At 34.8% G+C, this 23267-nt stretch overlaps 3 protein-coding genes across 7 annotated transcripts in view; all 3 read left to right on the forward strand.

Moving 5' to 3' along the window:
* The window catches only part of LOC147533467 (equilibrative nucleotide transporter 3-like), a 34015-nt gene extending 15840 nt beyond the window's left edge, over positions 1 to 18175 (forward strand). Inside the window, exons 9-10 of the mRNA XM_086646378.1 lie at positions 17245 to 17503; positions 17869 to 18175. Coding sequence (XP_086502504.1) covers positions 17245 to 17503; positions 17869 to 17976 — 367 coding nt within the window. The 3' untranslated portion in view covers positions 17977 to 18175. The remainder of the gene's footprint in view (positions 1 to 17244; positions 17504 to 17868) is intronic.
* LOC147533470 (uncharacterized) lies at positions 5853 to 11303 on the forward strand. Of its 5 annotated transcripts, XM_086646388.1 has the most exons (11): positions 5874 to 6164; positions 6968 to 7076; positions 7317 to 7431; positions 7518 to 7657; positions 7976 to 8059; positions 8168 to 8239; positions 9062 to 9127; positions 9345 to 9428; positions 10104 to 10257; positions 10359 to 10647; positions 10748 to 11303. In XM_086646388.1, exons 4-9 carry the CDS (start codon positions 7544 to 7546, stop codon positions 10128 to 10130), a joined length of 447 nt encoding a protein of 148 aa, XP_086502514.1. In that variant the 5' UTR covers positions 5874 to 6164; positions 6968 to 7076; positions 7317 to 7431; positions 7518 to 7543; the 3' UTR covers positions 10131 to 10257; positions 10359 to 10647; positions 10748 to 11303. The 5 variants fall into 5 exon arrangements, with proteins under 5 accessions (XP_086502513.1, XP_086502515.1, XP_086502517.1 ...); XM_086646387.1 differs by lacking the exon at positions 6968 to 7076 and having other exon boundaries at positions 5853 to 6164; XM_086646389.1 differs by lacking the exons at positions 6968 to 7076; positions 10359 to 10647 and having other exon boundaries at positions 5853 to 6164.
* Positions 17875 to 22245, forward strand: LOC147533471 (equilibrative nucleotide transporter 3-like). The gene is made up of 10 exons (XM_086646385.1): positions 17875 to 17972; positions 18956 to 19034; positions 19331 to 19435; positions 19908 to 20063; positions 20172 to 20315; positions 20400 to 20505; positions 20872 to 21047; positions 21153 to 21322; positions 21529 to 21787; positions 21872 to 22245. Exons 2-10 carry the CDS (start codon positions 18987 to 18989, stop codon positions 21977 to 21979), a joined length of 1272 nt encoding a protein of 423 aa, XP_086502511.1. The 5' UTR covers positions 17875 to 17972; positions 18956 to 18986; the 3' UTR covers positions 21980 to 22245.
* The last annotated feature ends 1022 nt before the right edge of the window (positions 22246 to 23267 follow it).

The following is a 23267-nucleotide window of genomic DNA, read 5'->3' on the forward strand; positions in this document are numbered from 1 at the left end:
TGTCTAAAACCTAGGAATTATTATGTGTTTCTAATTTTTTTCCGCGTGATAATAATTTGTTTCTAATTTCTTTCCTCAGAAGTAGGAACGTTATGTATGAATTTCCATTTGTTATATAAAATTGCAGTATTTAAATCATGTAATGGATGAATTCAGACCAAACCTGTCAGTAGCTGACCTCCAAACACACAGTTTCAAATAGAAGGAAGGCTAGACTATCGCCCAAACCTGTCAGTAGTTGAGCTCAAAACACACTAGTGGCCTCACTTGTGGGAGACGAAATCCCCATACTACAATTGCAAGGACTGATTGAACTACCTGAATGAACACTTGATGTATCATGGTATGAGCCCCCTCCACCATTTCATTCAGTGGCTCAATGTAATAGGGACTTGGGTCTCGATATCAAAAGCGAAAACAATATTGATAAGACTTTGGGTTTTACAGACGGTATTAGAGCCGAGGACGCTCGTCTCTAAGGGCGGGGAGATACAGTCTCGCATCACGTGGGGGGGGGGGGGGGGGGGATTGCCTACACTGTATGTTTGTGTTCGCACTTTGTAAGAATTGAGGTATTTTGGGCGGTCCTCTGAAACCTTCTTCTGGAACAATACTTTGTATCCAGAGACTTGGGTGAAAGCGAGAGAATATTGATAAATGATAAGTCTAGATATTAAGAGCTAAACTAGCTGAAATGTTCATGTAGATTTCAGTTCACATCAACCCTCTTGGAACCTCTTATAAATTTGTGATAAATAGTTTAAACGGAAACCTCCTCAATGGTTTTATCTTAAATCTTTTAGCTTCGTCTAAGACGGATCTACATGCAGGTCAAAGGGGGCCATGGCCCCCCTTGACTTGCCATAAATTGTTTTAGAAATGCTGATTGCTTTCTGATTTATCGCATAAATAAAGTTCGAGTAATAAAGTTTGAAGATCGTCGGTCGGAAATTTGGTCGGCCGGCGACCTTGCCGGAGAAGGTGATGAAGTGGCGTAACAGATGATGTGGCGTGACATGGCAGAGAGAGAAAAAGAGATGGAGGAGAGAGAGTGACGGAAAGTTAAAGTTAACGGAAATAGGGGCCATATGGGTATTTCTCGTAAAGTAGGGGGCCAGGCGGGAAGCTGGTCACAAAGTAGGGGGCCAGGCGGGAAGCTGGTCACAAAGTAGGGGGCCAGGCGGGAAGCTGGTCACAAAGTAGGGGGCCATTAGGGAAATAACCCAATATTATACTACTAAAATAACTAGATTTTAAGATATCCAAGATACTAGGAATATCTCATGAAAATCTCCCTGCATCAGTCTCCTACACTTCAAAGAAACTCGCCTCGAGTTTACTAATTGACTTGAACGTTATCTTGATTGACACTCCCTTGATATATCCTTCTCGTGAACTATGCATAGGAATTACCAAACTTTCAGATTTGACTGACGATTTTACTAGGCCATAAAATATTTTCTGCCTATATTTGTAATTTGACTCAAGCTCTCTTTTCCCCCCAAAAATAAACTTGTACAGATCACGAGTATAGTGATTGAAAATTATGAACTTTGATGAAGACTTTCGAATAAAATTACTTGTCAATCCATGTGAAACAATTTGAGATTCGCAAAATTCTGAGAACGGATCTTCGTATGAAGGAACTTCAATTGGACTAATGTCTGACTTTCGAAGTTTTTCACCTTCTTTTGATTCAGCTTCTTGAACAACGCCCGTCTCAATTTCCTGAACAACGTTCGTTGTCTCAATTTCCTGAACAACGTCCGTTGTCTCAATTCCCTGAACAACGTCCGTTGTCTCAATTTTCTGAACAACTTCCTTTGACTCAATTGGTTGGACCACTTCCTTTAACTCAATTTTCTGAATAATTTCTTTAGAAACAAATTCGTTACCGCGTAAATTGATATCAGGAAACTTATTTGTGAACACAATAATGTTAGATTTTGATTCATGAGTAATATTACTTGAATTTTCTATGCTCACAATTTGTGCTGGTTCAACATGCTCTAAGGGAGTTGTTTTTACCTTTTTTATATTTAAGCGAGGTTGTTCTTCCCTTCGAAATCCAAAGTTCCTATATTCCCGCTCCTGAGCTTCAAGTTTTAAGGCTAAGTTGTACGCAGTTTGAATAGTCCATACTGTAACTATCCCCACCTTTTCTCGCAGACTAAATTTTAATCCGCTTAGAAACTGATTTGCTACAACATCTTCATATTCTGCAATGTTTTCCATATTGTTTCTTTGAGCCAGTTTTGAAAACTCTTTGTAGTAATCACCCAACGAACGCAACCCTTGTCTACAGTTCTTGTAAGTCATAAACAAGTGTTGTTGATAATCAGGAGGTAAAAACCTATCTCTCAGGTTCTCTTTCATAGACGGCCAATTCTGGATGGGTGGCCTTCTGATGGAGGCCATCTCCTTAATGGGCCCTTCGGCCAAGAGATTAGTGGGCCTAACGGCCAGGTTGCTACATTAACGTAGTTTCCAGATTTTAGTATTTAGGGTTTCCATGTTTAGAGTCCAAGCAATCTAGGAAAGTTTCCTTAGTAGTTATCTTCTTTCTTTATTCGAGTCTATCTAGGAAAGTACAATCTCTATATAAGAGAAGTCTAGTCTGTCTTTGTTAATCAGATCAGAGAATATTATCAACCAAGTTTATTATTAATCAAGTTTATTGTTTATCGTTATTTTATCAGTTTTATTTCGTTAGTTTAGTTTATTAACAATGGTGGATTCCATTACTTTTACGCTTCCGCAACAATCTACATCACCTTCCTTGTCTCATTCTTTGATGTTGTAATTGATCCCACCAATCTGCGGCACCCCCTTTAAGTCTACAAGCAATAATTTAAACCATCTTTTCATTGAGAATATTAGTTGACATATTAACTTGTCGTTCAACCTTCTCTAGCCAATCCAGGTACTCTTCAATAGTTAAATATCCATCGAAAATTGGCATCTCTTCGTTGATCTTATACTCATTATACTCTCTACGTGGGTGCACTTGAACTGAAAAACTGTTACCATGATAGTAATTCTCCATATTGACTGATTGATAACAAAATAGAGAATACTAATAATAATCTGCTTTTTTTTTTTTTTTTTTTTTTAACTTTAGATGCATCTTTGGCAAATCCATCGATGTGTTTTAAAGTGATCTTCGCGTAGATGATATCGAACCAGGCAAACCCTCGCTCTGATACCAACTGACGCAGCGGAAAATTCTGAAAAGAATTAGAACTTCGTCTAAAACTTATAGAACCCAGAAAAAAGCCTTTAGATCTCCGTCTTAAGACTTGTAGAACCAAAACTAACTATATTAAACTAAAATACTCAATTTTATTGATCAAACTTCAATGAATAAAACAACTCCTAGACCCCCTTTATATAGACTTAGGGTTTCCTTAATCTAATCAAACTCAAATAACAATTTCTAATAAATAAAATACTACTTTCCTAAACCTAATCAAATTCTAATACCAACTTCTAAATAAATAAAATACTAGAATCTAAAATCTAAAAGGTTTCCTAAAAAATATAAAACTGCTAAAAATAATAATTCTCTACGAACAAAATATTATACTACTAAAATAACTAGATTTTAAGATATCCAAGATGCTTAGAATATCTCATGAAAATCTCCCTGCATCAATTGCATGGCCAAATTGAAATCGGAGATGAAAGTCAAAATTTCTAGTTTGTCACAGATAAGGGCCAAATTAGAACTACCAAACAAAAAGGAATTACATTTTTCAATAAACAAAACTGCATCTCATATTACTAGTCATCTTAATATACTCTCTCGCACGCGCAGTTCGTCTCTCTTTTAACAATCCTTACTGTTCATATAACATTCTCTCATATTCTTCCTCCACAACTTCAAGCTTTTGCTACCGATCTTTTATCACTTATTCCCTCCTTCAGTGGCGGACCGGATTTTGATGTTGTGAGGGCACTTTTAGTTATAATAAAAAATTAAATTGTCCAAAAATTGAGAGGTATGTTCAAGCGAATGATTTTGATATATTATAACTACACCGTTGACCAACTCGACTATTACTAATTGTGAGTTACATTCACTATAGTCCCAATAGAAAAAAAAAATTTATAACATTCGAATTTCATAAAAAAAATAAAATGTCTAAATTTCATATAAAAGAAAAGGAACCCTTCATGTTTTGGAAAATGATCACTACAACTTACGGTTACAAAAAAAAGTTAAAAAAAAGAACCCTTCATGTTTTGAAAAATGATCACTACAACTTACCGTTTGGCTATAACTAATCTTTCTACGAACAGTTTCTTAAAATCAACCAAGTCATCAATGTCCACCACCCTTTGGTGTAACGGTTGGACCCCCCTCTTAAGTCCATGAGGTCGTGGGATCGAGTCTCGGTGGAAGAAGTTGCCATCAAAATTTAATCTATGTAATTTGTCGGGCTTTAGGCCTCTTTCATTCTCGGTTTAAATTAGGTGGCTATCATGCTTATTACATCTCCATGATGCATTAATGCCTTGTAACGACTAACGTAGATCGTAGTCGAATTCTCAAACCAAAAAAGAAAAAAGAGAAACTTATTTCAAACAAAAATCTGAATAAAAATCATTTAAGAAAGTCCTCTTTGAGCTACCTGAAGAATCATCAACTGATTACAACCACACAACCAAATAAAAACCACTAGGCTAATCCGAGTCGGAGCCGTCTACTGAGAAGTTCAGTGAAAGAAAGACTTCAAAGATTACCTCAACTTCGTACGTAAATTTATTGAACAGAACATCGGACGTAGAGAAAAATATGATTTGTAATTTTAGTATTTGGGTGATAGATAACCAAAGAAGAAGAAAAGGTGTTCACGCCTCTTTAAAATCAAGGGAATCCGACCAATTTCATGAACTGAAAATGGCTTGGGCTTGAGTCGAACGACTTCAAATCAAACACAAATGCTCAACAACTCCCCAAGGTTACAAGGCTTGTTATTTTTACCTTCTTTTTTCTTACACTTCGTTAACTCTGACCGTTTTTCGTTACTTAAAGAACGGCTTGCCATGCCCTTCTTTTATCCGCCTCTCATTGTTAATGTTATTTCCGTTTTACATTGATTTTGTATACGTACCATATCTTGTTGTTATCTTGGTCGTTATTTTAGTAACATTATTATTCGACTGCTATACAGCTGTTTTATCTTTTAAAATAAAAAGATCACTGTAATAGATTTTTCTTCTAAGTAAAGATTATGATGGCCATTATTGTAATATAATATCATATCTTGTTAAACATCATTGAACAGGTTTTAAATGACAGAATTTTATTTTTTAAAGAGCAGATTTTTATTTTGATAAAACGATTACAACAGATTCTGCTTGCTTTGAAAGGCAAAGCAGAATGATTTCTCTTCATCAGTTTCTATTTCGCTAGAAAAAAAAAACGTGAATTTATTAAAGACATCAAACTTATAACTATTTCGCTCGGCAAGAAGTTCCAAGACCTCTCATAAAAAAAACGAATTCCAAAACAACTTTAAAAGGTGTGGGGGGGGGGTAAAAATGGAATTGTCCCTTTAATTTACCGCCTCTCAGATTTGGTTGGGGCGAGGGAATGGAGTCTTAACACGTGGTCCTGTAAGGTCGGCCAATAGGGGCCGCCGGTAAAGACATTGGTCCGTTAAAATATAATGGGCCGAGCTGATAAGACGTCTTAACAACATCCCATAGAGGTTGGGGCGAGGGAATGAAGTTTTAAAACGTGGTCGTATCCAATAGGGGCCGCCGGCAGAGAAGAGAAGCTATAAAGTCATTGGGCCGTTAAAATTTAATGGGCCGAGCTGATAAGACGTCTTCATACTACTATAGGGTAAGGCCTAATTAAAAGTGTACGCTCTCTGATAACGGCGAGGAGAGAGAAAAAAAAAAACACTGTTTCGTTTTCTTTTTTGTTGTTGAACAATTCTCCTTCCTTCATTCATCTCTCTCTTTCTCTCTGTCTCTCTTTTTTTTTTTTTTTCCTCTGAACGGCGACATCACGCTCTCTCTGGTTCTGAAACGTCTCCGTTCACTTTTGCTTCATTTTGTTCTCCAATCTTCGATTAGAGAAATAAGAATATGAGAATGAAGAGAACTTAAAGGAGAGATATTCATCTGTGTCTCTTTTAAATCATGGAAAGGTAGGAACTTTCATACCATACTTGGTTTATTATGTTTTTTTTGGTTGTTAAAGCTCTAAAATTCCAGTCTTTTCTTTCTCAAAAACCAAAAAAAAAAGATCTTTTTTTTCCCCTGTTCGGTTTGTATCTAACGTTAGTTCTCTTTTCCTAATCAGATTTATAAGGTGTTTTTGTGTTAGATTCTTTAGGTTTGTGATGTTATATTTCTAATTAGATCTTAAAGCCCCTGGCTTTCATATGTATTTGGGTAGATCCTGTGTGTTTATGATGTTTTGTTATCTTAAAACACCATTTGACTATTTCTGTGTTAGATCCTTTATGTGTATGATGTTCTACTTCTAATCATAAACAGTTTTTTTTTGTTTTTGTTTGGAAAAGCTCTCAACTTTGTTTATCTTTTAAATACACCGTCTTTACCATCATATGTTTTTGTGTTAGATCCTTTATGGTGTTCTACTTCAAATCAGATCTCAAATCACCAGTCTTTGAGATGTATAATGTTATATCTTCTATGTTTATGGTCTTCTGCTTCTAATCAGATCTTAAAGCACCAGACTTTCAGATGTTTTTGTGTTCTATCCTTTATGTTTGTGATGCTGTTCTGTTTTTAATCAGATCTTTACAGTTTTTAATTTTAATTTTATTTGGTTTTTTGTTAGGTGAAGCTTTGGCTTAAGGTTCTCTATGTGAATGATCTATTAGTCAGATCTTTATTCTATTTCTATTGGGTTATCAAACAGTTATTTTGATATGTGATTTATCTTTAAAGCACTGGACTTTTAAATGTTCTTTCTGGCTTATAGGTTTTTTGTGAATGAAACCAAGAGGATTTGAACTTCATACTGAAGTCTTTAATCCCACCCAGCGTATGTAGTCTTCAATTAAAGAAGGGATGAGGCTGCAATCCTACAGGTACTATATATTTCACCATGCATCCTTATTTTTTTCACCTTCAATTCAGATTTCTAAGCATACCTTGATGTGGTTTATCGTCTAAGTAGTGGACTTTGTCTTTGTTTAATCATCGAACTGATTTAATTAATTATCTTCCTTGGTTTTTAATCTTTGTCATGTTTGATGAATAAAAATTTGATTTATCTCAGCTTCGGAATGGACTGTTCTTACTTTTGTTAACTTTTCTTTTGTTGGTAGATTGAGACTGCAGAAGTTAAAGAAGTCGACGAAGATTCGGTCTCAGAAATTAATGAGACACTCGACTTATCCAGGATTACTGAAATGAGGCTTATTCCATCTGATCCTAACCAATGTATCCTTCAAGCCTTCATCTTGCATTCTTTCAGTTACGTACTTTTTGAAATGAAAACCTTGAATTTCTTCTTTGTTATTGTGCAGTGGATTTACTAAAAGTTTGAACCAGTATGGGAATGGAACTAGCAAACGATATGAATGATAATATTGAAATGTATGAGGTTGATCTGAGTGATTCTGAATTGGTATCTTACATTCGTGATGCCCTAAGAGCTGTTTATGAGGTAAGGATCATGTTCATATTAGAGTAGTCAATAGATGTTAGATAACTTTATGATTCTGTTCGGCTAGATAAGGTACCCCAGGTATGAAATTTAAGTGTAATAAGAACCAATACTGCTCCATTTGGGGCGGGCAAAGACAGAGTTGTAAAGATGAATGTTTGATTTTCTCCTTTTCAATCTTCAATCTTCTCTGGCAAAGAGAGTGAATTTCATGTTTGAATCAAATTTTGTAATGGTTGTTAATAAATTTAACCTTATGGTTTTCTATTTGCACTACATTTTAGATAGACTAAAATCTTTGTGAATTCTGTGATTTAGGGTGATACAGAAAGTTATGAACAGCTGATAATGGTTATTGGCCGTAATGACCGCCTCTCTGCTGACGATGTAGCAATGCTTCTTGTACGCTTTCAACTTTATATGTTACTGTAACCGTGACAGTGCAGCAACTTATGTAATATAATCATATTTTTTATATCATTAATTTTCACGTTTGTGTTTGTTCGGCAGACGAGCTTGAAGGCATTGGCTGGTGTAGTTGCCTATATTGATAGTTCTCAACACATGGCTCTTGTGTTATCTGTAAGTTTATGAGCAATTTATCCCGATTCATGAATATATAACTTGGTAGTAGTTTGCTACGGAAATTGTTGGGCTTAATCTGGTTTTACCTCTTTCTACTTTTCCACATGTGAGTGTTTGGTAAGGTAATCTTATTCTTCTCAGAGCTCCAGGATTAGCTTCTTTAGATGAAAAATTTTACCATTCGATTTCTGTTGTTAAGTTCATTATGAATTAGACACACTACCGGTTAGAATTATCTTGATTTTCTAATAGTTTGATTACAACATGAAGAGGTCACAGAAGGAATTGGTCAAACTGGTTTGGCTGCTTACTATTGGTAATACTCAGACATTTGGCACACACTAAGTGTTTGATAAAATGCCTAACTAAAACTCATACCATTATCCTCTTTTTTCGGTTATAGTTGAGAAGTTAAGAACTACATCTGATCGAGATTTAGAAAGCTTTTGAACTCATGTCAAATTGAAAAGAACTCACCTATGTTCAAAAAATAAACCACATATACTTTTGTCGTTGAAGATTGAAAATGAATAAGAAAACATGCGAAAGAAAACAATATTTTCTCATTCTTTGAAATGATTGGTATTTCCTATGTAACAAATTATCAAATTCTTATATGAGATGCCTTATGAGTGTTGCAACCTTTCAAACCTATTTGTGATGTTATATAGGGCGTCCTACTTTGTAGAGCATTTGGAGTCTACATCCTAGATCTTACAATTTTATACCTTTGTTTGGGTTTATATAAAACATCTTAAGTTTGTATTGTTTGAATATACTTCTTTTCTCCTGAATTTTTCGTTCTTTATCACAAATCAGGCAAAATTATGGACTTTGTTGACGAGGTTGGTACCTCAACAGGTTCTAAAGCAAATCCAGGCTAAGGTTATAAGGATCACTTTTTCTTCATAAATTAAATCATTGGAGTCGGTCACGTAGTTTGGATTAGTCCTCCAAGATTAGAATAAAATCTGTAGTCGCTTTATCATTCATTTGGTGAGATATAGTTTGTACTTCAAAAGTAGATATAAATATAATCATTATCAATATCAGGTTCAAGAAAACTGAAAACTTGGTTTCGTTATGTTGTTGTGTAATCTAGATACTGTGGTGCTCAAGGTTGGTATGTCATTTGAAGGTGTTCGGAGGCTGCGGAGAGAGCTCTAAGTCTATCACAAAACAGAAGGTAATGATACTTATCTTATATACCCTCCATTAAATCTGATCATTGATCCCTAAGTAACTTCTATGGTTTTCTTTTTTCTCACCCATTATCTTATGCATCTCTAATGAGAGTTGCATTGTCTTTCAGACACCGTTATATTTGCTCCCACTCCCCCCAAATTCTGAACTCTCCCTTTTCCATTTTCAATTTTTGGAAGGTTAACGCCTCATTAATCCCCTCATCAATCACTTCAATGTTGAATCAATTATGACATGATGTGTTTATATCTCCTATGTGTCACAACTTTTTCGTTTTGATTTTGTAATTGATTTTGTGAATGATTTCATTTTAGCCCTAAATTAGATATTCACTTCGTTGACCATCTCAATGAAGTATTGAAATGGGGAATAGTTCAGTTTTTCTTTTTTATCAATAGGGTTTTTATTTTGAATTTATTTGTTTTAGGATAGTATGTCACCCTTACCGCTAAATTAGATTTTTACTTCTCAGATTATTATAATTTTGGCTGTAAACAACATCAATCAACCTATAAAGCTCATTTCAGATGCTAATCACCTTAATGAAGTTTGACTTGGGGTAGTTCGAACACTGGTACAGGGATTCGGTTGGGAAGATTCTTAGTTCTTATCTAATAATATCTTAAACATATTGTGCTTAAATACATTTGTATTTCAGCCATGCATCTCAGTAACTACAAACTGATGGTTGTCGGGATGAGCTGGGGCCAAATACGGGCCAGATTGGGAGTGGAGACACTGCAGAGCTTAAGCTCTATGATGGTATCACCAAGAACTTGGACATTCTCGTTTACGACAAGCTTGCAGAGCAGGTGGTACTTTATTTCCTAAGACATCACTGTGTTTTAATTGTATTATATATATACAGTCTTAACCCTCGTCTAAGTTTTTTTTATTTATTCACTTGTTTCAGAAGTGGGTTGTCGAAGCAAGAGACTTGACAGGCCGGGCTAGGAGGGAGAAGTTGCGTCTGCACCGTGATGCTGTGAGGAACTTCAAAATAACTGCTGCACCGTGATGCCGACAACCATTGGTTTGTAGTTACTGAGATGCAGGCATGCATCTCAGTGACTACAAACCAATGGTTGTCGGGATGAGCTGGGGCTAGATGGAGAGTAGAGACACTGCAGAGCTTACAAGAGCTCTACGATGGTATCACCAAGAACTTGGACATTTTCGTTTACGACAAGCTTGCAGAGCAGGTGGTACTTTATTTCCTAAGACATCACTGTGTTTTAATTGTATTATATATATACAATCTTAACCCTCGTCTAAGTTTTTTTATTTATTCACTTGTTTCAGAAGTGGGTTTATGAAGTCGAAGCAAGAGACTTGACAGGCCGGGCTAGGAAGGAGAAGCTGCGTGTGCATCGTGATGCTGTGAGGAACCTCAAAATAGCTGTTGCCCGTGTACCAAAGACAGAGGAGGAAAGGGATGCTCAGCGTGTCTACAGCAGCGGTGCTGATCTGACCTTCCATCTGAGCATTGTTCAATCAAGGATGAGGTACATAACCCAGCAGATACACTGAGAGCTGCGGAAGTTTCTTGTGAACAGAACTTGAGAGATTGAATTACATTCGGCTTCTTGGGAAACTAATAGATAGTATCTGGAATAGTATTGAATTTCTATGTTGAATTTGTTTGCTTTGCTTAATCCGTAAGTTTGAATTACATTCGGGTAAGTTGGTAACTACTAATAGATAGTATCTAGAATAGTATTGAATTTGATTGCTTTTGAGTTTTTTTTTTTTTTTTTTGTTGAAAGGATTGCTTTTGAGTTTGAATATTACTGTTGACATTGTCCTACTCATTTTCACAACTATGGATAGTATCTGGAATAGTATTTCAGCTGTTTAATGGGTTGATGTGGAGTTGGACTTCTTTATTAGTATATACTCTGTTGAATACCGTACTAGAAAAGAAAGAGAGAAGGTTCATGTCATTCAGCTCAGGTGCCCATTTCTACTCCTTGGTATATATACTATGTGTGTCTGGTCACTAGACTGAAGTCTTGTGTCTGGTCACTAGACTGAAATCATGTCATTCAGGTGCCCTTTCCTACTCATTGGTATACTCCATTGATTTCGAATGTTTTTATTATAGTAATATGCAAGTATTAATAGAGTGAGTGGGCCGTCTATATAAACAATTTTATAGTTATGCTTTTATTAGCCACAACTGCCATAGACACTTAAACATATCCATCATTTGTAATTGCCCCAATCGAGATATTTTAGGTCTAGAAAACCCCAATATCCGAATTAAAACTACAAATTGTGAGATGAGGAGGGTTGAACTTTGAAGGATAGAAAATAGGACGGAATATTCTAGTTGCTTTGTGTTTCAAATTAAACAGAACTAATAAATACCCCTTAATACAGAAGTTCAAATTAACTAAAACCAAACAAATCCAAAAACAAAAATAATGGCTTCTCATTACGTGAGTTTACTAATTGTTTCAATCTTGATATTAAGTATTTCTCACTTCTCTAATGGAGGTCTAACTAGTTCTTATATACGATCGATCACGTCCTCGACCGATATTCCATTAAGTGTTCTTTCTCCTCCTCAAGGATTTAATGCACCCGAACAAGTAATTATTTTCGATTCCATATTCATTCTTAATTCAGGAAATTTGGCCAAAACTCCCTAAAAACTTTGGCCTTTGGTTAAAAAGGATTGGACAATTTTTTATGGACTTCAGCTCCCTGTGGCATTTTTGTAAATTATCTAATATAGGGAAAAGACAAAACTGACCTTATTGCAAACTAGTTTGCAAGGCAAACCAGTTTGCAAATCAGTTTGCAAAGCTTTGCAAGGCAAACCAGATTGCAAACCAGTTTGCAAATTAGTTTGCAAATCAGTTTGCAAAGCTCTGCAAGGCAAACCAGATTGCAAACCAATTTGCAAAGTAGTGCAAACCAGTTTGCAAATCAGTTTGCAAACTAGTTTGCAAAGCTTCGCAAAATCAAACCCTAACAAAATAAGTAACTAAGAAGTAAGATTATATAAAATGTGAGGGTTTTTGGAAAATCTGAGGGTGTTTCTAAAATTTTCCTTTATACAAAGGTCAATTCAGGTATACAAAATTAAGGGATTTTTAGAATTGTCCTTCAAGCCTATTTCCAAACTTTTCATGGTGCCTAGAAGGAAAAAAAGATAACTTGTCTTTTTGACAAAAAAAAAAACAAAAAATTGGGTCTCCAGCCCAATTTATTTAAAGTTTCAGATTTAGACAAGTCAGGCTTAGACGAATCAGATTCAATCAGAACAACAAGAACCAGATCAATATGATAAAGTTTGATATCTGATAATGGATAAACTAGGAATTTTATGAATAATATTGCAGGGGATTTTGGGACAGACTTATGACTCAAATCAGACATTAGAGCATTATAATTCCAACATCAAAGGCCAGGCAGTGTTGTATGTAGGTGACCTATCTTATGCAGATCACTATAAAAACCATGACAATAACAGATGGGATCCTTGGGCACGATTGGTTGAGAAAAATGTCGCGTATCAGCCATGGATCTGGACTGCTGGAAATCACGAACTCGATTACCTACTCGGTAATGTAAGTTCATTGATTCATAATCACAAGTTAGATAAGAATATAACTGAAACCATAACTAATTGGGATACTCCCATATACATCCATTAAGTGAAAAATTGGTCGAAGATATCCATAAGATTGTCAAGTAAACATATTATATCTCTACTCTAAATTTGCATTAAGACGAAGAAGGAACTTGTTGTGGGGCATTATAGCCAGGGGGACACGTCGAAGACATCAGCATCGAGGGGCATATCAGGTATGGACGAAAGCTTTCTAGCGTAATGGCTAGTGATTCCAGCATTGGTTAATGATGCTACACTCAAGAGCATGTAAATTGTAACAAAAACCCAATTCAAACCCATTTTTCTTTCTTCTTAATTAGTCCTCACTCATTAACAAAAAAGAATTGAGTGATGAATAAGTGAATAACCCATTAGAGATCTTTGTATCTATAGTACATTTATTCAATGAAAGTCGGGAATGTCCGTCCTTGTTTAATTCCATTTTGAAAAATAAAATAGCAAGCAATGCTACCTTGTATTACTAGATCACTCTACATATTGAACTAGATTGAATATGGGGTAGTCATTACTTCAAAGGCGAAGATGTATCTCTGTTGTTGGGAATGTCAATGGAGGGTGTCGAATATGAGGCTTTTGAATTTGTTGGTCTTCTAATCATGTTGTTATCGGCAAGCTTCTTGTTTGCAACTTTGACGGGTTTTACTATATTGCCAAGCATATATCAGAACATCCAATCGAGGAGGGCTATCAACCGGGTGTCATGGCCAAGAGTCATACACTCATATATGATGAACACGATCGACAAGCATTCAGAAGACCCAACCAAAGCATTTGGATGGTTGTTACCGTTGCCAGTGAGTTACAACCCAAACTCAACTTTGATTTAGAAAATACATGTTATTTCCAATAAATTATGAGTTATTTACAAATTTTTATTTTTTTAGTTTTCGGCGTGCATGCACACAAATCTGTACCATAAGAATCCTCTGAATGCAACTAGATACCCAAGGTTCTTGAGGTGGTCGGTGGATGAGTTTAGTCATGTGATGGAGAAAAATATAGCTGGATTGGAACCTGATCAGGTATAAATGTTGAAACATTTGATGTACATGAATGTACTTTATATATTTGTTATATTTAATATTGAATAAGTATATATCATTTATTGTAAATGATGTGTACTTTATGTAAAGTACTGATACTGTGACACTTAGTTGTGTTCAATTAGTGCGATTGATACAATAATGGGATGCAGGTTAGTGAGAATGTTGTGGAAGATGTAAGTGAAGAAGAGAAAGAAATGTTGAACTGTTGAAGTTTACGGAAAAGATAATATTGGAATTACATTTTGATGAACAGTTGAATAATATGGAGATTATAGAATCTCTGACTAGAGAAGTGAATAGTCAGAGAGAAGAATTCAAGAAAAAAGACAGTGAAATTGAAAGTTTGAGAAAGGAAGTTCTAGATCTAAGGAAACAACTAAATTTGGAGGATAGAACTGAAAAAGTAATCAATGAGGAAGATCAGGAGGGAGATGGTGGAGATGATGGAAATAAAAATGAAGAAGAGGATAATGGTGGGGAGAGAGAGAATGAGCCTGATGAGAAGGCTGATGGTGATGAAGATGATAAGGTGGAGGATCATCATATTGATGAAGAACAACAAAAGAAAGGTTAGTAAATGACAAATTGTTTACATTAAGTTTATATCCTTTAGCATAAATCATACATACTTTTTGTCATACTATGTCTTATTTAAGTAAATTGCATATACTTTATAAGTGTTTATGAGTAATCTATACGAAAAGGGCTGACTGGGACAAATATTGGAGATAAATCCAACCGCCCGTCCCAGATCAACACTCATATCAACACTCATATCAACCATTGGATTGTTTGGATTAATGCAAAACATGTATGTCACTTTCAATTTAGCATCACTCTTTAATGTCTCCTTTAAACTAAGATGCGTTATAGCCTATGGGAACTCTAAAGCCATGCTATTGGGCCCAAAACACCAATTGTTGTATGTTGCTTTAAATCGGGAATTGGTGCCCTACAACACATGAGCGCTACTAGCTCTTCCCTGCATCAATAACAAATTATTCGTTGGAGTTTAAAGAAGAACTTTCCTTCTTCGACTCTTTCCGTTTCTCCAATCCATCGATTAAAAATTATTCCGTAGGAGGTTTAAAGAACTTTCCTTCTCCGACCCATTCCGTTTCTCCAATCATGAATGAGAAATGATTAGTTACAAGATAATAGTAATTAGTAAACCTCTGTAAAATCTCTCATTTTTCGTCTTCAGTCAATTTATGCTTCCTTCTCCAGTCAATTTGAAGTCTATTCTAGGCCCATTCAAAGAATCCCAATTTCAAGGTAGCTTTATTTAAGTTTATATGCTTCCTGATTGATTTGTTTGATTTTGTATTTTTTTTAGGTGGACTCAAGGAATGTCGATTTCAAGTAAATTTTATTTAAGTTTATATGATTACTTTTTATTTGTAGTTTACATAAATCATCTTCACGATAATTTATTTTTTCCTAAATAAATGCGATCGAATAAGGAAAGGGTTCTCCTCTTTTGGTTACACCACCACCATTCTTCGGTGGCTAGCTCTCCTCCGCTTTGGAAAAGAGACGAGGAGGACGAAGAAATCTAAGTATAAGGTTTGATATTTTTGTTTTCTTTTCTTCTTTGGTTTCGGTTGGATAGATGAAGTGGAAGAAGAAGAAAAAGATGAATGCGGATCCTGTTTCAACGATCTCTCATGGTAACATTGACGAGCAGATTTCTCAAGTTATGCCATGCAAACCTATCCCGAACACACGAGGTTTTCATGCTCTATGTGTTATTCGTCTGTTAATGCCGTTCAATAGATAAAATTTGGAACCTTTTTGTAGATATTCGTGTTTTCTTAACCTTGAATTTCCTTTGAGCTGCTCCTTTCAAACTTATGGATCCACTTTGATTTCGGACTTCTAATGTAATTGGGGAAAAATTCATCATTTTCTCTATCTTGGGTCTTTGGCAAATGATCTAGTATATCTTGATATCCACCATGAGTTGTAAGTACAATTTCCGAAGAGCAAAGGATTTTGGTAGGTATCATTTTGCAATTTGGGTATGGTTGCTATTGTAGCTTCCTACTTGATCTTTGTTTTATGTTTGACTAATGTAAATCTCTGTGTAATACTAAAATAGATGTATTTCTCACTGAAGTTTACAATGAATGTAATCTTATTTCTTACTTGAAAGTCTCACATATAACGGATTTTACAATCTTCAAAATATCGTATATGAATGGTAAGTGGTCTCATTTTTAGACACCAAAGTTTCGAACTCTTTGGTATGGCATTAAGATCCTACGCTAAGCACTCTCCATCAAACAAGAGGAAGTGTTCACCCATCCTTTTTAAACTTTATTCCTTTAGCATTGGAGGTTGCATTCAGATGGTACATGACCATTCTTCTTCCACTATGATTAAAATAATGAGTTACACAATTCTTCACCAAACCTATGGTGGATAAACCAATTGTTCAAGATGTGTGGAAACACTCTTGGATAACAATTCTTCCCTAAAGTAATAGAGGGTTTACCAATTGTTCAAGATGTGTGGAAACACTCTTGAATAACAATTCTTCCCTAAACTAATAGAGGGTTTACCAATTGTTCAAGATGTGTGGAAACACTCGTGGATAACAATTCTTCCTTAAACTAACAGAGGATTAACCAATTCTTCTCTTTCATTCCCTATTTATAATGATAAATAAGGAGGTAGTCTACTAGAAATAGGATTCTTTTTAGGCTAGAAATAGAAACTTCTATTTCTTCCTAAATAAGGAATACGGGAAATCCTATTCTAACTAGGAATCCTTTTTATATAAGGAGGGACCCCAACAAGGCTCTATCATTTTTATTTTCTTTTCCTAAACTGCCATAAACACTTCAACGTATGTATTACCTTTAAAGATCTTAATGGAGAAAATCTTACAATCATGTGAGCACTTGAGTCATAACATGACTATATATATATATATATATATATATATATATATATATATACACATGAATTCAATGTTGAATGAGTTGTATAATTCTTGTTAAACTTGATATTCCTGTAATTACATTCATTCTCGTTTCGATAACACTTGTTGTTTGTCTAATCATTTATAATTTAAAATTCTTTTGGTGGGAATGTGGGATTGCTAGGTATGTGCTCGTTTTGATAGCAATGTATAATATCTTGGATCTCATTGGGAGATACATTCCTCTCATTGAATGCTTGACGCTGAAATCAAGAAAGGATCTCATGATTTCAGTTCTTTCAAGATTTCTACTAGTTCCAGCTTTCTATTTTACGGCTAAGTATGGAGATCAAGGCTGGATGATCTTCTTGACATCTTTTTTGGGATTAACTAACGGATATCTAACCGTTTGTGTTGTAACGGCTGCACCCGAAGGTTACAAGGTTTGTCATACTATCTACTTTGTTTGTTCTGTTAATGTGGGAGTGTTTGTTTATGTTTTCATCTTCAAATGAAATCTAACTTTGCGCCCGGATTAATAGGTTGTTTTTCATCATTTCTGACTCTTCGTATATGACTCGTATAAAAAGTCCGACTTATTTTAAGTCGGAACTGAGAGATATGTATCTATCTGGTTCACTTAAAGTTACTGTTGTATTCTCGTATGAGTCAGATTGAGCAGTCCAATTACATATGAGTCAGATCGAAACATTGGTTAGCCGCACCCCTAAATTTGATATTCAAAATCTTGTTTGAAGATGGGATTTCAGATATACGACTATAAGGATATGTTTTCTTGTTCTTGCAGGGGCCAGAGCAAAATGCGTTGGGGAATTTGCTAGCATTGTGTCTCTTAGGAGGGATTTGTGCCGGTGTGACGCTTGATTGGATGTGGCTTATTGGCAAAGGGTGGTGAGCTTGAGCTTGAATCCCCCTTCTTAATACTTCAATTAGTTCACAATTTATGATAGTAGGTTTCTCCATTTATACGCACGAAAACTCCACTTAATTTCTGTAATACAAATACATGAACTGAAACCAGTTTATTTGGAATGATTGTGAGAATTTTGTAAATAAGTCATTTGTTTCAATAATTGGTTTTGTTTCTGGTGTTCTATCATGGTTGTCACTCATGCCCGAATGGTAAGCAAAAACAGGAAATATATTTATATCTATGTTTTCTTCGCTTTCTTAATTTGCAGATAAAACACAAATTTATTGCTCTATGACTTTCAAATTGAATCCCTACATGTTTAGCGAAAAGAGAAATAGCCCAATATGTGTCATAGGATTGTGTGAACCTACCACCCAGGCTGCTGTTATCTAAATTGACTTTCTAATTCCTTATAAAGGCATCAACCTTCGTCTCTCTCGCAGAACGTTTGAAATTGTTCTAGACCATGTTGACCCGATGCACGTTCCACTATATAATTTCAAAAATGTATCACCAATGAGTCATCACAAACATATGGTAATCTAATATAGTATATGTTTAAATATATTCATCTATCTAAATGTGGACAACTATTATTTAATATAAAGTATAATATTTAAGACCATGAATCTTTAAGATTTTAAAAGATCCATGATATTAAAAACATTGATTGCATGACCTTATTAGGCCTAAAGAATAACTATTCACAATCTTATGTGCAATTCATGTATATTAGTACTCCATTGTTCAAGTCAATTGTTAATTTATCTACAAGAAGACATGCCATTGACTAGTTCAAGAAATTAAAATACTATTTTCTCATTCAAGTTCGATCGATTCATTTTCTAACAGAAATCAGGTTCTCCTTCATTTTGCATTTATGATTTCTCCTTGGCTATATCTTTTTCTTCTGAAATATATATGTTGATTCTTTTGATTTCGAACGAATCTTCTTTTTAAGATTGAGAAGAAATTAGTACTCAGGAGAAGACATGAGAACTCTTAACGAAAATGCAGCCAACACTTCAGTGGAACCTCGGGTATGTACTAGTCATTCGGGAATAATTTTGTACTCTTTCTTTCAACAAAAAAAAGTTAGAATATTTACATGGTATTTTAGGGTAAAAGGAAAAGTATTACGAAATTTATTCTTTAGTTTATTCGGTTCATTTTGTTTATATTACTTTTGTTTTGACTTATTTTAAGCCTAAATTATTAACTCAGCTGAAAGCCTGAAATTAAATTTCGTTGCGGATTTAATAAGATTTAAATTAGCTAGATTGATATGAATTAGATTGGAACCATGACTATATTTTTCTAATGATATGTGTACCAGGGAAAGAGAATGGCAGTAGTAGTATGTTGGATTCTGGGAAATGGAAGTCTTTTTCCATGGAATAGTGTAGTCACTGTACAAGATTACTACTTAATCTTGTTTCCGGTACGTATTTTTCCTCAATTCAAACGTTTCTTTATTGCATTCTGATTGTAATTTAAGATGGATGACTAGGGCTGGTCCTAACTTTTGCGAGGCCCTATATTTGTTTTTACTATGATACAATTTGCGAAAAAACTTCCTCGGCCAAATTTCTTTTGTATAGAAAATGTATCGATTTTTAATACATGGATTTGCATATAGTAAGGTTTGTGAGGCCTAGGTTAGTTCACTTCTCTCTTATAGGTGCTACCCATATGGATGCTTACAAATGAAAATGTGGTTCCCTAAATAGGGTGGCCTAGGTTAATGAAAATGTGGTTCCTTAAAACTTTAAAAGAGTGAGACTTTGCTCGCCTTGGCCCAGAACTGGTCGTACGGATGACAAACACTACGAGCAAAAAGGAAAGCACTAGTAATGGTCGAAAACCATCACACAAATCCAAAATAACGGTTTTCCTTTTTCTTTCGGGTGCAGAAGTACCACCCAGCAAGGGTAATAACAATGCTTTATATTCCAATAGCACTTGGAACATCAACATTTCTAACATACAAGGAAGCAACTATCAATACAAGAAAAAGAAATATCATTGGTTATATCCTTTTCTTTATTAGTTCAATCACTCTCCCTATAGTAAGTTATCTATATCTTAACCCTATTCTGGTGTATGACAATCAAGTTTGTATTTTATTCTGTTACTTCAATTATTTAATTTGATTGTTATAATGTTCGTAACGGTAGTTGGATTTAGCTACGTTGGGGAGAGGAGGGATTTGGACCTACCTTGGTGTTTGTGGTAGTGTTGTTATTTTCGGACTCGCAGAAGGGCTTGTTGAGGGTGGAATGATTGGCGATCTCTCACTAATGTCCCCGGAGTTTATCCAAGTACTTCTTTTGTTTCAATTAGAAAGAAAACTTGAAATTTATTGATACATTACAACATTGTGTTGAAGTTAAATGCATGTGCAGTCTTTCTTAGCTGGTATGACTGCATCGGGAGCTATAACCTCTTCTTTGAGGTTTATTACTAAAGCGGCGTTTGAGAATTCCAAGAACGGTCTTCGCATGGGAGCTAGTAAGTGACCCATTTCTTTAGTGTTGTCACAAATAAAATCCTACTAGAATCGAAGGCGGAGCAATTCATTCATGCTTCTAACCTATACTGGCACACCTATAGGCCCAATACTATTTATGACTTGATGATCACCTTCTCATTTAGCAATGGACTTCGATCGCTCGTCTAATCTTTATATTATATCCCACTGGGCCTAGCCATCCTTCATAACCGAAGAATTTGTCTATGAACATTCTCAACACTACACTACCGCAATACGAGATTATGCTAATACTACTTACCCTAACCAAAGGAAGTCGAATATAATGTAAATTCCTAAAGTTTTCTATGATAAATGAATGTGTGTGTATGACCTTGATATTGCAGTAATGTTCCTCTCAATATCAACACTATTTGAGCTAATGTGTGGTCTACTTTACGCTTTCGTCTTCCCGAAATTACCAATTGTGAAGTATTATCGTTCAAAAGCAGCTTCAGAAGGATCTAAAACAGTTGAAGCCGATTTAGTTGCTGGTGGAGTTGAATTACAACCAATCAATAACGTATAACTTCTTAATATTTATTTATTTATTAATATACTCAAATCAAGAAAAGTTTAGATTTGAAATCTAACTAGATTAGCTCATACATTTTGATATTTTGTACAGGCTAATGGTGATGACGAAGATACTTCAAAAATGGAGCGACTGAGCAACAAGCAGTTACTAGTTCAGAATTTTGATTACGCAATTATTTTGTTTCTATTACATGCATTGACATTGTCGATTTTTCCTGGATTTTTATCTGAAGACACAGGGAAACATAGCTTGGGTTCATGGTGAGTACTTCATCCTCTTTCTCAAATGCAAAATAGAAAAGGCGCATTTCCGTCTAGCCCCTTATTTATGACGAGTTTGCATATTGGCCTCCATATTTTGCAAAATACGAGTTTTTGTCCACTTTTCCGCTCTCAAACTTATGATACAAAAGTACAATGTTCAGACGACGTGGGATAATATCGACTAAGATGATTTCATATCGCAGGTACCCACTTGTTTTGATTGCAACTCACAATGTAGCAGAGCTGATTGGGAGATATGTTCCACTCATAAAAAGGTTAAAATTAGGGTCTAGAAAGGGATTGATGGTGGCTACAATATCTCGTTTCTTACTGGTTCCTGCTTTTTATTTCACTGTCAAATATGGAGGTCAAGGTTGGATGATAATGTTGACTTCCATTTTGGGTCTTACTAATGGCTATCTCACTGTTTGTGTCTTCACAATCGCTCCCAAAGGTTACAAGGTTTGTCATTTTTACATTTTTTTTTTCTTACACTCCGTTTACCAGTGGGTTTTATCACTGAGGAATTTTTTATTTGTTTTGCAGGGCCCTGAGAAAAATGCATTGGGAAATTTACTTACAAATTTTGTTTTCTTAGGTTTATTCATCGGTGTCATGCTTGATTGGTTATGGCTCATTGGTAAAGGATGGTAATCAGGGACTACTCGAGCAGACCGTTTTTAACATGTCACAACATAATAGTCTTATAATTATCGAAGTAAAGTTTTCCAACCTATTTTTTTTCTTTTTCTGGAATTTAATTCTAGGTAAAATTACTTTTTTTGTCTATAAATTGGTAGCTTGGTATGCAGTTAATTCTATTAAAGTCACTTGTTTTTATCGATCGATTTGTTAGACAAAGAACCTCACTATAGTTGAATCGTAATATATTTTTTTTTATATTAGAAAGTATAGGATTTGAATCTTACTGTTCCAAGAACAATGTGTATTTATTTTAGGAAAGTGATAAGGATACTAAAAAATTTCTTCACTTTCCAAAATCAACATAAAGCGCTAAATTTCTTTCGTTGATGCAATGATAAGAAAACGATGAACACGTCCAAAATAAAAATATAACATTATGATTTATCCGATTAATAGTTTCATTATCCTGCTTTCTTTGTAAATATTCATGAAAGGTGGAATCAATTTCCATAATATTTGAGTAATAAAAAGAAAAAAAAATTGATTACTGTTATTTTCTCAACTGTAAAATATGTTCCAACCCACTTCAATAGAAAAAAATAAAAATTGTTTTCTCCACTTAATTTTTTCTACAATTAGGTGCTCAATACATTTTTTTTTTGTTGAAGGGATGCTCAATACATGTTCTACTAAAATATTTCTTCACATGTATCACAACTAAATACTAATTTCATAATTTGACTAAACATGGACAACTATTAAGAAGATAAATTAATAATGTTTTTAAGATTTTCCTATCTTGTAAGTATATATGGTTTCATGATTTTAAACGATGCCCGCACGATCTTTATAGTCCTGCATATTAATGTTCATTATCCACTTCACATGTATTTTTTGTTGAAAATCCACTTGACATGTTGTTCATGTATATTTAGACTAGGTTATTCAAATCAATTGTTTAATTATCTAAAACAAGACTTTCCTTGACTTGCTCATGAAAAATACTTCATCTTATAGCTTCAGAAATTCGTAATCTAACAGAGATCTGGTTTTCCTTCGTTCTGCATTTGTGATTTTCAAGAAAAAGTTATCATCCTTTGTTTTTCTTTATTTTCCTTCGTTCTGCATTGACCAAAAGAACTTGGTACATAAGAAGTTAATGAGAAGACATGAAAACTCTCGATGAAAATGGAGCAAACATTTCAGGCGAAACTCGGGTATGTACAATGTGGTTAGGGAATGTATTAGTTTTTCCGAGGGAATAGAGTTATCTTTTCTCTAAACTTAGTATTTTCAT

Source organism: Eschscholzia californica, unplaced genomic scaffold (genome assembly GCF_041429995.1).
Source record: "Eschscholzia californica isolate CP2 unplaced genomic scaffold, dmEscCali1.0.p SCAF_6, whole genome shotgun sequence".
Lineage (NCBI taxonomy): Eukaryota > Viridiplantae > Streptophyta > Magnoliopsida > Ranunculales > Papaveraceae > Eschscholzia > Eschscholzia californica.

Bases quoted from the DNA above. Each gene is read 5' to 3' on its own strand.
- LOC147533470 (XM_086646387.1), top strand. From the start codon at position 7,544: ATGGGAATGGAACTAGCAAACGATATGAATGATAATATTGAAATGTAT. The intron at 8,060-8,167 runs GTACGCTTTCAA...TTTGTTCGGCAG, and splicing joins ACGATGTAGCAATGCTTCTT to ACGAGCTTGAAGGCATTGGC. The intron at 9,128-9,344 runs GTTATAAGGATC...TGTGTAATCTAG, and splicing joins TAAAGCAAATCCAGGCTAAG to ATACTGTGGTGCTCAAGGTT.
- LOC147533471 (XM_086646385.1), top strand. From the start codon at position 18,987: ATGAGAACTCTTAACGAAAATGCAGCCAACACTTCAGTGGAACCTCGG. The intron at 19,035-19,330 runs GTATGTACTAGT...TATGTGTACCAG, and splicing joins ACACTTCAGTGGAACCTCGG to GGAAAGAGAATGGCAGTAGT. The intron at 21,048-21,152 runs GTATAACTTCTT...TATTTTGTACAG, and splicing joins AATTACAACCAATCAATAAC to GCTAATGGTGATGACGAAGA.